The sequence below is a fragment of the Diceros bicornis genome, chromosome 23 (assembly GCF_020826845.1).
Source record: "Diceros bicornis minor isolate mBicDic1 chromosome 23, mDicBic1.mat.cur, whole genome shotgun sequence".
In the NCBI taxonomy this organism is placed as follows: domain Eukaryota; kingdom Metazoa; phylum Chordata; class Mammalia; order Perissodactyla; family Rhinocerotidae; genus Diceros; species Diceros bicornis.
The window spans coordinates 7,670,734-7,688,227 of NC_080762.1; the positions used below are offsets into that span (position 1 = coordinate 7,670,734).

A 17,494-nucleotide genomic window follows, 5' to 3' on the forward strand; every position below is an offset into this window, starting at 1 on the left:
TGTTAATTTCCAGGTGTAAGAGGAGTTAAGTGGCAGGTATGACGAATGTTCTACTGTTTTTTGGAAACATTTGCTCTGGTCTCATTTGCTTGTGCTATGACAGCCCTCTGCTAAAGCAAGGCCAAGCAGAGAGGCAGATCTATGAACTCGTCACTCAACCAAGGCAGACCTTAGCAGAATGAATGGTCTGAAAGAAGTCTCCTACATCATTAATGAAAATGTCAGCTAACGCACCGGGTCCCAAGGAGTTCACTACCAAGACTGACGAGCTTATTATAACCTTGGCGCCGACTGAGTCTCCTCTTGAGACTAAAGAAGAGGTTAATGTGGCTGATGACTGATGGAAAGGAACATTCAGAGAACTGCAAGGCTGGGATCTGAAAGCTAGGAGTACAATGAGGAGGGTAAGTTTGGTAGATTATTATTTTTAAGGTTACACTACAAAGAAAAAATCATCTTGAGGTTAGTGCCCAACAGTGTATTACATTCAGGCTGCTCTGATGGGTAGCCATAGGACAAGCCTCAATTGGAAGGAAATAAACTTAATTTAAGAAACTACTTTCTAGACAAACACTGTATGATTTCACTCATATGTGGAATATAAACTAACACACAGACAGAGAGAACAGTCTGGTGGTTACCAGGGGGAAGGGAGTTGTGGGAGTGGGCACAAGGGGTGAAGGGGCGCATTGATATGGTGACTGACAAACAATAATGTACAACTGGAATCTCACAATGTTACAAACTATTATGACATCAATTTAAAAAATTTTGAAAAAAAACAAAGTACTTTCTAAAAACAGTGATCACTGCAATGGATTACTGGGTTTATTTTTTGTTTGTATGCCTTAGTGCTGCCTAAACTGGTCCAACTCCAGAGACTAAGTATCTTGTGAAAGGCCCAAACCTCCAGACGAAGACTTGGAACCCAGGGCTCTCGCCTTCCACTTCATCGCTCTTTCCACTAAGCACTCACAGTTCCTTCCCAATGTTTTAACTCTGCAAATCACAGCGATGTGCTCTTTGAATGTCTTTCTCTGTGCAAAAGTATGAGTATATTCACTCAACAAAAACCTATTAAACATCTATTATATGCCACACACTCTCTTGGGCCTGGGCATAGAGTAGAGAATAAAACAGATAGCAACAAGCAAGCAAGTAAACAAAAGCTCCTTGTGGAGGTTCCACTCCAGTAGTGGGAGATAAACTATAAGCAAAAAACATAATAAATAAGCGTATTATTTGGTAGTTAGTTAAAAGTAATTAATTTTAAAAGGTGATGAGTGTTATGGAAAAACCAGCTGGCTGGGGAGAGAGATGAATGGGCAATAGGGCAAGGATAATGTGTGGTGGCAGGTGGCAATGTCACCCAGGACAGTCGGGGTAGGATGACTGAGAAGTGCCATCCGAGCAGAGGGAGGGAGCCATGTGAACATCCGGAGGAAAAGCAGTACAGGCAGAGGGAAGAGCCAGAGGAAGCCTGGACAATCTGAGGCAGGGCAAGGAGGCCAGTGTGTGCAACAGTGCAAGCAAGGGGCAGGGGACACAAGCAGCTCAGGAGGTGAGAGAGGTCATGGGGCTCAGACTGCAGGCCCTTGTGAGGATTTTGGCTTGTACTCTGATTCAATTACTGCAAGGATCTGAATGGAGGAGTGACATGATTTGACTTATGTTTTGGCAGGACCACCCTGGCTATGCAAAGAGACTGGAGAGGATCAAAAAGAGAACCAGGGAGACTAGCCAGGAGGTTCTTGCCTTAATCCAGGTGGGAGATGATGGTGGCTCAGATCAGAGAGATAGTGGTGGAGGTAGAGATCGTTGGAATCCCTGTATGTTTTTAAAATACATCCAGTAGGATTTTCAACAGATTAAACGTGGAGTACGTAAGAGAAAGAGAAGGCAAGGATGGTTTCAAATAACAGTCCATCCTAACACCTGTACTTTCCCTTTTAGGGACGACTTACATAGACTTTAGATTTGTTGTACAGTTTACATCTGGGACTCAAAACCAACACCTGCTGACCTTCTGAGCCATCTGAGAGCAAGGATTGTGTCCTCCTATCTCTGAATCAACCCTCTCACCAGAGCATTACACAGAGTAGCATACACATGGTAGGAATTTAACAAAAGTTCACAGGATGAATGAATAATGGAACGAATGAATATATGAATGATACATGAGGACAGGGAATATTCACTGTCTCACTCTTCAAAAGAATGATCTGCCTTTGAGGGTATTTGGTGCCTGAGGAGTGTTTCCAAAGATAATACGCCATGAAGAAAAAAATTATTCAAAGAAATAAGGTATCATCTGAATTTTACTTTAAATAACAGAGTAAATCTACATGGATTGTCTAGATAGCAACAGAACCAAAAGCAGGATTTATAAAATAGATGTACTACAAATTTATTTTTAAAACGTTTGATCATTTTCAAAGGTAACGATTACATGACTCCTTCAGAGAAAGAGCCACAGCTCCCTGCAGATATCTAAGTCTGTTCAGGGATCAAAATGAACTGAGAGTGGTCCATAAGAACACTTAAGACTTAGGAGCTAAGGAAAGAAACTCAAAATCTAAATAATTGCCAATTAACGATCAACTAGAAAGAAGATAAAACATTTCTGAAATAAGAACATAAATCAGGGAAAAGATGTTGCAAATCAGATCCTTGTGCATTTTAACAGCATCCATCTAAAGCATTAATGAAACCTGACAGTATAGGGACACTGGCGACCAGTGGCTGGAGTCTTAGCTGTCCCCACATGCCTGCGATGCTCTTAATTGAAAGTGTGCTCTTCTCATCAGCAAGGACTAAATATAGGAGCAAACAAGGTGTATACGCTCCTAACTGCAGAGAGCAGATGCTGGAGAAAGCCTTCTGAGACTACTTAGCCTTCCTTTTACCTTCTCGCAGCCAAGAGCAGAGTGATAATTGACTGTTCTGCTTGGAGGAGCTGACAGGCGAGGGGCTTATTTTTAAAGGTCTCTAGTGAAGAGAGTCTCCTGCTGGACTCGAAGAGCATTACTTCCAGTGTAGTTAGAAGCCAAATTCCTTTGTTCTCATGCTTGATATAGGTGATATAGGTGTTTTCATCTACCTGTCCAAACCTTCAATATATGGGGTGATTAATAATATTGTAATATTAATAATATACCTTATATTGAAGGTTTGGACAGGTAGTTGAAAACAACTAATAAAATAATCTTCCAACAGCAGACTGCAATGAGTATCAGTTATTATAAACATTACTGAGAAATATAGAAGATCTAAGGGACTGTGTTAGCAATAATGGTAATATTATTTATTATAAGCCTCAAATGGAGTTAATCTGGGTGTTGTTAAAATGATCTTTGAAAATAAAATAATAAAATAATTTCACTTTATTAAAAATAAAGTGTTGCTTATTTCTTTCTTTGGTTTCTTTCTGTGTTACAAACTATATAAATGCATGCTATTAAGTTTTGTGTTTTCTTTTAATAATGAGTCTAGGGCTACTGCTGTGGGATATAATGTGGTGCAACCATGTCCTCTGCATCTGATTCCACACAAAGACATTTTTATACAACTGATTACTGTTGCTTGTTAGACAACTCTGTATCAACTAGTCAATTTCAACATTACCCATCTCGTCCCCCCTCTGCCAATTCAGAACATTTCACCGTTCACTGCATTTCAGTGTTTGATCCCATTAAGTAACACACCACAATTTAGTGGAACACTTACTTCATCCTTAAATACCTTTCCGTGTTCTTCACACCCAGGTAAGCTCTGTATGAATTCTGACACCTGTCAAAAAAAATATCAAAATTCCAGTTTAAAAAAGAAGTCAGAATCTAAATGCCACGGGTTTAAAATACTTAACCTATATATTCTCGTTGTTTCTCTGAGTAATTTCTTCTCTTTCAGAAAAAAAAAGACTCAACCCACACACATTAATTGTGTCTGATCCTTAAGCCTGTGCTCCTTTATCTGGTCCCTGACAGACAAAGAAAATAAAAATACCTCATCTGTGCTCCACTTGGAAACTTTACTGGCTGGGATGCCGGCTACGGTTGGAAGAAGCTTGCTTTGCTGCTCCCAGCGCAAGGGCAGACACGGAATTGGGGACTTAAAGGACAGAAAGACGGCCGACCGACGCTGTGCCTGCTGCACACTGGGCTCTTCCCGGGCACCTGGTCGAGTGAAAGAGATGGGAAATCACTCTCTGAGAAGCAGCAAAGAAAGCCCCAAATGCCACGTGTCCCTCAGACACAATGAGTTGCGGGGGGCCAGTTAAAGCACTGGTTCCTTTCAACATACATTCACGGAATAATTACACCCGCCTTTGTGTTTACTGAAAGTCACCATAAGAAACAACCTGTGACTTCAACTTCCACGTTTGCCACATCACCCATTATTGAAGACTGCGTCATTATGTCATCCAACATCGCCTCTTTAATGCTTCAGGTAAGAAATTTGCCTCTCAGCTTTAGTGACAAGGAAAATAACTCTCACCTTAGGAAACTGTATTTGTTCCCCTTTCAGCTTTGGATGTTGTCAAAGTGACGGCCGAGCTGGTGCTCAGGTCCAGCCACTGTGTTGACCTGCAGCTACTATACTTGTTCTCTCCTTTTATCTCAGCTCTGGTCTGTTCTTTCCATTTCTACTTACTAATCACACTGACTTTTCAATAGCCAACTTCATTTTTTTTGAAAGAAGATATGAAATTATTGCAATAAAAATAAAACAGCAGAAAGGCAAATGCTTTTGTCATCTTTTCATTTGTGGAGGTCAAAACTAAAACTATAGAATATTCCATTTATCTGCTAAATCTTCTGAATCCAAACCTAGTTTACTGTTGCTCTCCTAAAATAGCCATTTTCTAGCAAATGATTTTGTGTCCTTCGGACTCTTGACTTAGAGTCTGTCAATAATTATTTCCTGAAGATCCCTTAGAACAGAAACCTTTTTCTGGAAACTACTTGCTCAAAACCCATCAGAAGAAAGGCACTTCCTTCACATTTACTCTCCCCTCTAGACACCAGCTCAGCTACAGCAATACTTCAACTCCACCACAAATCTTGGCCAAGTGGTTACCTAGTTTAGTCATTGGTATCTCTAAGAATAGTTTAAACTTTTTTCCTTGCAGATTTATTTACAGAAGCTACACAAATCCTAAGTGTACAGCTCAAAGCATTTTCACAAAGTGAACACACTCAAACCACCACCACCCAGATCAAGAATCATGGCAGCACACCCAGAACCCCCTCCAATCACACCCCACCCAGCAAGGGTAATCACTTCCCTGGCTTCCAACACCATCAATTCTTTACCCTGTTTCTGAATTGTAGTTAGATGAACACTTCGGTATCTGGCTCCTTTCTCTCAACAGCATGTCTGTGAGATTCATTGCTGTTATGTGGTTGTAACTCCCCTACTCTTTGCTGTATGGTTTTCCACTGCTATGAATATTTCACAATTTGGAGCTGATGAGCTTTGAGTTGTTTTCATTTTTGGCTATTACCGACAGTGCTGCTAGGAACATTCTTGTATGTATCTTTTCTTGAACATACGTGTGCATTTCTGTTGTAGATATACTGAAGATTGGAACTTTGTGGTTATAGCGTTTGTGTACATTAAGCTTCAGCCAATTCTGCCAGTTTTCCAAAACAGTTGTACAGTACACACCCACTAACAGTGTAAGAGTGTACCAAATGCCCCATGTCCTCACCAACACGTGGTACTATCTGTTTCACCTTAACCATTTTGGTGGGTGGTCGTGGTATCACATTGGCTACAATTGCATTTGTCTGATGACTGATGAAGTTGACAATCTTTTCCTATGTTTATTGGCCATATGGAGAACCTCTTTTGTGAGTACTTATTTATGTTTTATGCCCAATTTGCCATTGAGTTGTCTTGCCTTTTTCTCACTGATTTGTAGAAGATATTTATATATTCTCTGGGTAGGAATCCTTCCTTGGAAATATATATCACTAATATCTCCTCCCACTCTGTGTCTTCCTTTTCACTCTCTTAATAGGGTCTTTTGATAAAAAGAAGTTCTTAATTGTAATAAAGCTTAATTTATTAATTTTTTTTTTGTGGTTAGTGCTTTGTATGCCTACTGAAGAAATCTTTGCTTACCCCAAGGTCCTGAAGATAGTCTCTTCTGTTTTCCTCTAGACACTGTATGTTTTATCTTTCACTTTTAGATCTACAATCCATTTGAAACTTATTTTTGAGTATAGTATGATGTAAAGAACAGTGTTCATGTTTTTTTCCACATGGATGTCAAATTGCCCAACCATGATTTAATGAAAAGACCACCCTTTCCCCGCTGTACTGCAATGCCAGCTTAAACATAAATATGTTTCCAGATTCTCTATGTTCCACTGGTCTCTTTAGACTAACCCACAGATTTTAATTACCATCATTTTATAAGTGCACTGATATCTGTGATCTGGGTCTTCTTCAAGATCACCTTGACTCTCCTTATCCCTTTGCATCTCCATACAAGTTTTAGGATCAGCTTGTGAAAAAGAAAATGCTAGGATTTACATTGGGATTACCACTGAATACAGATCAATTTGGTGAGAAATAACATCTGCACAATATCAAGTCTCCCAATCCAAGAACAAGGTATATCCCTCCATTTCTTCGGGTCTTTAATATCTCTCTTTAATGTTTCATCATTTTCATGTGGAGGTCTGGCACATCTTTTATTCAATTATTCCTATGTATCTGATGTTTTCTGTTGCTATTATAAGTGGTACAGTTTTTAAAAATTTTGTTTACTACTGCTTTGTTGTGGTTGTTCAATAACTTTTTTCTTAGACCAACCTAATCTAAATTTTGAATTGCTCTGAATGTTAGAAAGCCCCTATGCTAAACAAAAAAAAGTCTGTCTTACTGGAGCTAACACCCACTGGTCCTGGTTCTACCTGAGTGAGCTCATATAGAAAAATGTGTCTGCTCCACATGAAACATGGCAATTCTTCAAATATTTTCTAAAAACCCATCATAGCCCTTCTTTCCAGATTTCATTCAATGAATCTCATAATTGGTTTTAAGTTCTCCTCTTGTTTTACTGAATATCTATTATGAGCCAAATATATAAACCCATACCAGTTTGTTTTTATTCTTTTATTTTTTTTTAAACTGCCCAGAGTTCAGAGTTGCCCAGAGTTAAGATGTTTTTCTTTAGCATAAATATGGGGTAACTTAAAAACATTCCTCAATCTCAGATATTCCCAAGAGTTTAGCAGTCATTTGAAAGACAGTATTTGTAAATCTTTCATGAGGCAGGCTTATATGAAATGGTAAGATTTTTAGTTCCACACTAGAATAAAACAATAGAGCTTACTTTATACTTTATAATTTGTATTCTGATTGTTTGCCACATAATAAGTGTCAGTCTTTTCCAAAGCCATATGCTCCCTTCTATAACTGTTCATATTCTATTCACACTTGGGTACTGTTCACTCCTTCACTGGAGCTCCATGCTATTTTCATTCTATTTCCTGCTAAAGTTGTATCATTCACAGTTTTTTTCTAATGCTCCTACATCATTATTTCTTAGAAAAACAACTGAGCTATTCTAAAGAAATGACTAAAAACGCTACAGCACCTATATTTCTGGTAGCTTCTGCATGCCTCTGAAGCTGATACTATAAATGGACCTAGACACATACGCCACGCCAATCCTAATACCAACTGTGCATCATTCACTTTAGGACTCTCCTTTTGCTGATTCTTTCGCACTGACTCACGCCCTGGGGCCCAAGAAGTCTTTCTGGCAAGTGTGGCAAATGCCGTATTTACCAGCCACAGAACATGCCATCACTTCGGAATAATAGTGTGTTAGGCGTGATCCCAATCCAAAAGGATGAAGAAAGCAACTTCATTTGAGTGAATGTGTATTTGATTCCTTGCACTGCACAGAATGTGATGCCAGGTTTTTATTTTAACAAGTGACATAGACTAAAATAAATGCAAATAGACTTCGGCTCCAGGAGCCAAAGGTAAGGAAGAGTAGACCTGAATGGGCACAACCTGTTTCGGAAAACAAAGCCTTTGGTTCTGGAAGATGTTTCTGCCACCATCATTTACTAGGATCACATTTCTTACCACCCTCCTCTCAAACTATTTACCTGCATAAAAAACAATACTTTTTAAGGAGTTTTCTGTATTTTCTGAAGCTTCCTGAAATGAGAATTTACCAAAGGCATATGGTCAGACTGTCTTCTCACCTGCTCCATTTGGAACTAGTTCTTTAGTTCTACTTGATTCTACACCACTGGACGCAATACTGATGGGTGATTTCCAGGTCTGGTTCTCACTAATCTTTGCAAAGATAATACCATTTAGAAACTTTTTACTTTATCTAGAAATTGAATGACTTTTAATGCTTTATGAATAGCAGGGATATATATTTCTGGGACGACCTGAAGAAGTGAAGGAAGGTGGAACAGGGAGGAAGAAGCATTCGCAACAAAAATAAGTAAAATACTGAAATTCTTTGAAATGGCTTTTAGGAACATATGACCATGAATTCCCCGTCCTCCAATAAAAAGCAAGATCTTTCTGTGGTATTTTGTCTTTCTTCAAAAACTGTTTTTGTTTAGTTTACTTAGAATAGAAATAGGATGGAAATGCTTAAGCAAATGTGGGTTAAAAATATTTTAGGCTGACAGAGAATTAACTAAAATTAGTGTATACTAGGAATGTTAATTCTTTCTGATTCTTGGTCCAACAAGTGATAAATTTTATTTGTAGAACTGAAAGCATCATCCTCAAGAATGGCAAGACAAAAATGAAGAGAAAACTTACAGTACATTAAAATGAGAAACAGTACAGTACAGAGAAAAATATTATCTTTATGAACAAATGAATCTGCTCAGATTAATAATCAAATAATCACTAGTTTTTCTTAAGAATTTTTTTTAGTGAAGCACGTACTTATGTATGAGAGAGACAGAGAGAGATAGGCACTGAAGACCCTCTGGTCACGGAGAGGAGGCATAAAGATCAGAATGCTTTATTAGAAAAAAGACAACAGGAGAAAATTTTTATGTAAAATTTGAAGAGTGAAATCTACCCAGAAGTCAGATCAGGGCCAGCAGAAAAGTAGCTCCCAGTCTTAGAATACAGCACCACCAAGATCCCTGGCCCTACGAACCATGAGAAATTGCAATTGTATGGGGGCTGTACTGTTAGGATCTCTTTTTACAATCAAATTTCAATTTGAGTGAATTTAGATTCACTCCCTGTACAGAACACGTACCTGCATACCACCATTAGGGTCTGCAGAATGCTCTGGATTGGTCAGATAGCACCTTTCAGTGAGGTAAAAAAATGTTTCCCATTCCTACCATCATCATGCTAAAGTAACTACAAAACACTCCAAGTCTCAGAAGCTGTGGGCAGAAGTCTTTTCTCTCACCTGAAACAGGTTCCCCGTGAGTTATTATCCTTTGACCCAGCAATTCCAAGTCTAGAAGTTCATCTTAAGAAACTATTAAGCATGCATGCTAACAATCATCTATAACAAAGTCACCAGGCTGGCTCTCTGCTAGGTCCATAACGATAGCCAGAATGAAGACTACAGGGCCCGGCCTCTCCTGTAGCTAGATGTGGCCATAGGACTAACGGGAAATAAGCAGAAGTGGTATTTGCAACAACTCTGAAGTGCCCTTGAAGAGTGAGAGCACTTCAAGATGCCCACTAACACTTCCTCACCCTAACCTTCCTTCCTACCGGGTAGAATACTAATTGAATGGCTAGCCCTCCAGGACCTTTGACCAAGATATGGCCTTGGGAATAGACACTCTGCAAGGCAGAGTAACAAGACAGGTGGAACCTCATTTCCTGATACTGTTGGGTACCATTAAATCCTGGAGCACCTACCTCTGAACATCCCCTATGTGAGAGACAAATAAACCACTTTACCTTACTGATACATCTTTCATGGCACACACACAAACCTAATCCTAGTCACCACTAAGGTTTACTGCAATAGCATTTACAACAATGAGAGATACGAAATACACAGCCTAGATACCCAATAGAGATTGATTCATTAAATGATGCTACATCTATCCATAGGGAAAATATTTAATATTATAATTAGGATAAATATTTATGTGAAAATAGTTGTAATACTAGGTAGTTAAAAAAAGTGCAGGTTGGGTCGGCCCCGTGGCTTAGCGGTTAAGCGCGTGCGCTGCGCTGCTGGCGGCCTGGGTTCGGATCCCGGGCGCGCACCGACGCACCGCTTCTCCGGCCATGCTGAGGCCGCGTCCCACATACAGCAACTAGAAGGATGTGCAGCTATGACATACAACTATCTACTGGGGCTTTGGGGGGAAAATAAATAAATAAATAAAATCTTAAAAAAAAAAAAAAAACCACAGGTTACAAAATTGTATAATATTTCAGATGTAAAAAGTTCAAAAAATAGATACCGAAATTCAGAAAATAGTATCTTAGAAAATAAAATTACAGGTAATTTTGATTTCCTTCTTTTTAATTCCTTGTATTTGCTAATTATTCTATAATAAATACATATTATTTAGATAATAAAAGTCATATAAAACCAGAAGCTGATATTAAATAAACTACTTATCGTTACTCAAAAATAATAACTTTACTCTGGTGACTTGGAAAGCAATTTAGTGTATTTTTGGAAACATACTATTATTAAAACACCATTAATTGCTGAGCTTTCTTAACACCAGAGGACGTTCGGTGGGAACAGGGGTGAGAGAAATAACTTCGTGGATCTTTGCACAGTTTTACTGCTATTTCATCTCTCCGGACAATTATCAAATGAGGAATATTTTTCTTATGTGGATTCTTGGAGAATGGACAATAAAGGCCTGTTTGCACTATTTACGAGTACTATTTACTGGATGGAAATCGTTCATCCAGCTGTTATTTATTCAGCACTTTCAATGCATCAAAAACTGTAGAAGGCTATGTCAATACAGCATATCCTCGCAGACTCTTGAAATGAAGTTTAAAAGATAAAAATGTAGTTATTCAAAGTAGAAATTGGCTCACACACATTTGCCCACCACGTGTCTCAATTCTGGTTGAGAGTACAGGTATTAAAATTCTTGACTTGGCTTAGGGTAGGAAAAAGGGAAGCGACAGATGAACCCTTAGAAGACGACATTTTTTCTTTTTTTTGTGGTGAAGATCGGCCCTGAGCTAACATCTGCCAATCCTCCTCTTTTTGCTGAGGAAGACTGGCCCTGAGCTAACATCCGTGCCCATCTTCCTCCACTTTATATGGGATGCTGCCACAGCACGGCATGACAAACGGTGCGTCGGTGCGCGCCCGGGATCCGAACTGGCGAACCCCAGGCCGCCACAGCGGAGCACGCGCACTCAACCGCTTGCGCCACCGTGCCGGACCCTGAAGACGACATTTCTGATAAAGGTGATCCTGAAGGAACTATCCCCCAATGTCTCACGCAAAATCAAGACAAGTCTTCAGTGCAGGGAACACCGTCCAAACCAAACACCAAGTCTCCTGGTTGAAAGAGACTCCTCACCACCACGGAGCGTGAGAACGCGCTTCCTGCAGGACGGTTCCCACCAGGGCCCATGGAACCACCACATGGTAGGCTGACCAGGCAGGGCAAGTCCCAGAGAAAAGGGGAAGCACTCATCACGCTTCCTGCCACTTGCAGACTCGGATCCCACTCCGCTTCTATTTTCAAGTCTCAACAACGCTACGTGGACAAGCCACAGCATGAGTGACCTCTTGTCCTGACTCATCTCTGTCCCTTTAAGCCAGTGACAGAAGTGAGACCAGAGTTTTCCACTGTCTTGTTTCATCTTTGTTTCAAAACAACGCTAGGAGGCAGCTATTCCTAAGGTGAGGACGTGGAGGTCTGACACATCCAAGGCGACACTGTGAGATCAGGGCAGCGTCAGAAAGTGACCCTGGTCTTTTCCCTCCTAGCAAGAGGGTGAGTTTAAGAGTCTGATAAACCTGGATTCAAATCCCTGCTCTGCCCCTGCGTAGCTCTAGGATCTTGGCTAAATCAATGTAACAGGATCATTGTAAGGATTATATGATATTTTAAAAAGCTAATCCCAGTGTGTGACATATAGTAAGGACTCAGCAAATGGGGAAAATTATTCTTATCTTGAAAGAAAGGCGTTTCACTGACAGAGTACTAGATATAAAAAGGCAAAAATGAAAATGAGTCAATAACTCTTGCAGGCTAACGTTCCATGAGTCTCTAAAATATGCTCTTATGTGAAAGGAAAAAATAAAGCCAGAAGAAATGGGACACATCTGTCCACCAATATTTTTTTTTTAAATGGACTTACTAACTGTTGACTAAATATATAGGATGAACAATAACAGTGATTGGATAAAATAAATGGATCTCTGCTTCAAGGAATTAGCTAAATTCCTAGATAGAATTATGATAATTCTTAGATAAAATTAGCTTCAAGATACTTAACTCAGGCAAAAAATATTTGAGGATCATCTCAAGGTTAACAACCAAAATAACAAACCAATTTCTATGGAGGCAAAAAGCAAGCCTGATTTTTCAAGTGAGAATCTAGCACATTACAAAACGGAATTCAACTCTTTCTGCATATCAGCCACCCAGGAGAGAGAATGCTCACAGGAGAGAAAACAAAACTATACCTTTCCCAGGAATACAAGAGTTTAAATCTGAAGGCCAATTTATAGAATCCTTTATTAATTGGCCTTCTTATAATGATAGGAATGAGTTATTTTATCTTTCAGGTAAAGGAGACAGAAGTAAAAAACAGAAGAAGAAGAAAGAAAAAAAATGATGAATTGTTTTCAGTAAAAGTCCCTAAAGGTCAAATTCTGTAGTATGGTGGGAATCATCAAAAAAAAAGGTTCATAATTACACATATTGTACACAATTAAACTGAAGAAACAAGGTGGGGGGATATTTTTTAAGGAGAAGGCTTTTTTAAAATTAATTTGCTCCAAGACTCCAAACAAAATAGTTCTCATGGGCCTACTGAGTCTTCAATCCTGTTGGCATTATGAAGAAATTTAGGGTTGGCCTCTTCTCAGTCTCCTCTGTACTAAATGCTGCCCAACTGCAACGGGCTTTCTCTCTCATGCCCTATGCGACCCCCCAGCCAGGTCAGATTCGGGAAGGGCTGCTGCACCACTGGGGGAATGGAACTATGAATGAACACCTCCTAGACTCCAGAATGTGGACCCTGAGTGGAGTTCATCTCCCTGACCTTCAGGCCCAAGTTTGGAAGAGAAACCTGCCAGCACCCAAATGGGAGAATCAAGGAGTAAATGCTCTTCACAAAAGACCTGGGAAACTCCTCTCAATTCAAAAACGATAAAACAGGAAACAATCAACATGGGGCCTCGGATAAAAAGTTCTATAAAACATCAGAAAAGGAGCATTGATTTACTGACAGAAGAGTTTCATGATTTTAGTAACGCACAAGGGGACACGACTTCTACAAAACAAAAACAGGCTATGACTAGAGAAGAACAGGCCAATGTAGGAAATTAAAGGAAAATAAAAACCACTGTTGTTAAAATTCATGTTAAAGTCAGTAAATAGTAGACTTGACAGAGCAAGAGGCCAAGTAAGATACTTCAATTTGAGAAACATGTCTAAAACATCAAAACTGTATAAGTTGCTAAAATAGTAAATACTTCCATATTGGTTGGTAATAGTTCCCCAGCATCCCCACCATGCAGCCAGGCTCTTGTGGGACCTCCCTAAGATCCAGCAACTAAGGGTAACTCCTGGTATAGCAGGAAGCCTCCAGGACTCTGCTCCAGAACTAAGACCAGCGTTTGTTTTAACTGTCCTGAGCAAGGCTGGTTGACAAACTAATTGTTAAATATTTTGAATATCACCCCTTGGACCTAACCCATGAATAACAGGTATTACCAATCAAAAAAGAGAACAAATACAGTAAAAGTAATAATCAAAATTATAACTGAAGGAAGTTTTCTGGATTTAAAGATGACCTGTGTCTTGAAAAAAAAAAAAAAATCAAGAAAGCTCATGACATTTCAGGCAAAATAATGAAAGAGAATTGAACTCAGAAGCAAGGTTCACTGTTTGAAATCATAAGACAGGATTGAATTGGGCTGGCCTAATCCCACATATGTGAAAGGATGTTTTGGTTTGTTTTTCAGTTTTGTTTTATCTTTCTTAAAGGAAAATCAGAGACCAAACCACTGGCTGACTGTAGTGGATACTGTGGTGTGCCACCCAAATTGCCCTTCATAACTAAGACATTCATTCTCCTACCTACTGGCTGCTGATGGCTCAGAGCTACCTCCCTCTCCAGGAACCACTCTAAGCCAAAGGGAACTTTCTCACCCAAGGACATGGCCCCCTCTCAGTCAGCAGCCAAGGACTGGTCAACACAGAGATACAAAGGCCGAGTTCTCTTGCCTGAACTCAGGATGATTCTTAAGGGTCAACTGGAGCTCCTCGTGGGATGGACTGAGGCTTCTGTTGTAACCACATCACAGCTCAACTTCTTGTTCTGCCCAATCCCACAGCTCAACTTTTCATTCTGCCCAATCCCACAGCTCAACTTCTCATTCTGTCCAATCCCACAGCTCAACTTCTCATTCTACCCAATCCCACAGCTCAACTTCTCGTTCTGCCCAATTGTGCTTCTCTCACTCTCTTATTGGTATTGTTCCCAAGAGTACTCACCAACAAAACTCCTGTACATAGTACTCTCAACATCTGTTTCCAGAGAGCCCAACCTAAGACACCGGGTCATGGCTCTATTGAGAACTGAGAGGCAGGAGGGCAGAAAGAACTGAATACATCCACCCACTGACCAGAATCTGAGATATCCCCACTATCGCCAAGATACGGGAGCCCTCGGACACCACAAGATCTTGTTTTGGTCTGAAGGTCCACGGGGTCCAAGGAAGACAACCAATAGACTATTAAATGGTAAAGTCAAGAAGTGAAATTCAAATCTTTTCCATATAAAATGAATCTGGAAAAAAATTCAAAAAGATAAAGGAAATGTAAAAGCTAAGAAAGAAGCTAAGTGAAAGCTGCCAATCATAACATGATTTCAGATAAAATTTTATGAAAGTTTTATACAAAATGTTTCAAAAATTTGAAAATGAAGGAAAGTTATCAAACTCATTTTAGGAGGCTAAAACTGGATGAGATATTAATAGGCAAATCTCACTTAGGAAATTATGTGCAAAAATTCTCAAAGCAACTTATTTTATGAGGTTCTCTTCCACTAACAAAACATAAGACAGTGAAATATGCAGACTGAACTATGGGTTTCATAAGTGAGAAAAACAATTGAGAGTCATATATGAATCCTAGCAATGTTTCTTTGGAAAGAATAAGAAAACAGAAAACCTAAGGCAATTTGAATCAAGAAAAATAGAACAAAAACACACAAAGTTTGAAAAGACATGAAACTACCATAAAAAAAGAGAACATCACGCACATCATATGTTAATAGACCTGAAATTCTCCATTAAAAACACTATTTTCAGAAAAAAAAAGATCAAAATTAGCTCAGCAAATGAAACAAAGTTAAACAGATCACTAAGTAGGAAGAAACTGAAAAGGTTATCAAATTACTATGCCCTCAAAAAGTTCAGAGTCTAGAAGATTGTAGTCTGAATGTATCTGACCATTCAATGACCAGATAATTCCATGCAACAGACGCATATTCCATACCCCTCCTCCTTCAGCTAATACTTCAGCCACTGATGCATTTAATCCTCAAGATAATCCAATGACGTGGCTATGATCACCACGTCGATTTTACACGGGAGGAAAGTGAGGCACAGAGAGGTGAAATACTTCACCCAGAGACAGCCACACAGCTAGTAAGCGGTGAGCTGAGATGAGAATGAAGGCTGTGCTCACAACTTCTCTGCTAAACCACAGTTTACAAACAAAGGATGAAGCCTTTGTCTAAGAACCCAATATAACCTGATGGCAAAACCTTCACAAATTAAATGGTTTTCGTCCTTTTTAAATGGCCAGAAACATTTAAACTATCAAGGACTTGCGTAGCACTTAGTGCCAGGCATGTTCTAAGCAAGTTACAAATGTTATTGCACTTAAACCCCGTGACAACCCTGGGAGGGAGTCGCCACCCTCCTCCTCCTGAGTAGATAAGGAAACAGCAGCACTGAGAGGTCCAGAGAGATGTCCAAGATCACACAGCTAGCAGCTGGCAGAGCAGGGATTCGAACTCTGGCCACCTGTAGGGTTTGTGTATGGTGCTACATTAAACACCATAAAACATGCTGAAGATAGCAGTGAATACAACTTTTAAATTAATCATAAATTACTGCTTTATGATAATCAGATATGGAAATCAAAGCATCACTTAAGGTCATTACAGGCAAACAGTCATTAGGCACCATTCTCAAATCTTACACGATAATCTAAACCAAAAAAGTGCACATGAAAAGCAAAGTCCCCAGGGACAATCATGAAAATCATAAGCAGGCCAAGATTTCTTATAAAAAAATAAATAATAATTATACAGCTATGTAAAATTATAAATACAATCTATACTATGAGTGACAGTCATACAACTTCATTGCTTAAACCATTATAATGTCTTTTTAGCAGGTGTAAGACAAACTACTTCCTCCAATACAACTTAAAACATTTGCTCAAGTGATTTTCTTTTCATTTTGTAGTATATAGATTAAGACCATATTAATTCTATTTGGATTTCAATACACATTTTGAGATGAGTTTTAAACATACGAAGCAAATGACATCAACCACACCAAAGAAAATGTATGATAAGGACCAAATAGAATGTTTTACCCAAATTGTATATACAACATTGTACAGAAATGTGAAAGAGACTGTAAATATAGGTCATAGATGAATCCATATCATTAAGAATTACATACTATATTTATCCTGAACGATAAACTTTTATTGCCTGGGATAATGGAACAAACCAACCAAACGAAGTTTATCTTTAATATAAAATTGACTACTATATTCCAGTTAAGTTTTTACTGTTGAGTATTAAGAGTAATATCCATCAATAATACGAGATTATTATGCCTACCTCTGGCTTCATGTGACGTCTTCATTTCACTTTCTGTTCTCTCTTCAAAGTCTTCCTTGACATCATCAGCATGCTGGTCTCTGAGAAAGATAGGGGTTTCAATATTTTGTAATAGAAGTGTTTAAAAAAATGGTTCAGCACTGCATCTCTGCAGCTGTTTTCCTTAATTTAAAAACAAGCAGTACCACTAACATGTCAGAAAGGATTTTTAGTTCTACTAAGAGGATTAATACTAATAACATCTCTAAATGTCCATTTTCTGCATTATCAATTTTCATTTACTGCTCAGAAAGGAGATTTTAAAGCTAAGAATGGTATTAAAGTTAACTATTCTGGAAAACGTAGCTATTGAGTAATTCAACTTCAAATTGGGCCATGTATTCATGAGGAATTTTACTTGCACTGTTTGGTAGGGCTACAATTTAAA

General features: G+C 39.0%; 1 protein-coding gene across 7 annotated transcripts in view; it reads right to left on the reverse strand.

The window, feature by feature from the left end:
* The window catches only part of L3MBTL3 (L3MBTL histone methyl-lysine binding protein 3), a 115,024-nt gene that overhangs the window by 2,827 nt on the left and 94,703 nt on the right, over positions 1–17,494 (reverse strand). For all 7 annotated transcript variants that reach the window (XM_058566307.1, XM_058566301.1, XM_058566304.1 and 4 more), the window contains 3 exons: positions 17,068–17,147; positions 4,006–4,175; positions 3,727–3,789 (listed from right to left, as the gene is read on the reverse strand). In XM_058566307.1, coding sequence (XP_058422290.1) covers positions 3,727–3,789; positions 4,006–4,175; positions 17,068–17,147 — 313 coding nt within the window. The remainder of the gene's footprint in view (positions 1–3,726; positions 3,790–4,005; positions 4,176–17,067; positions 17,148–17,494) is intronic.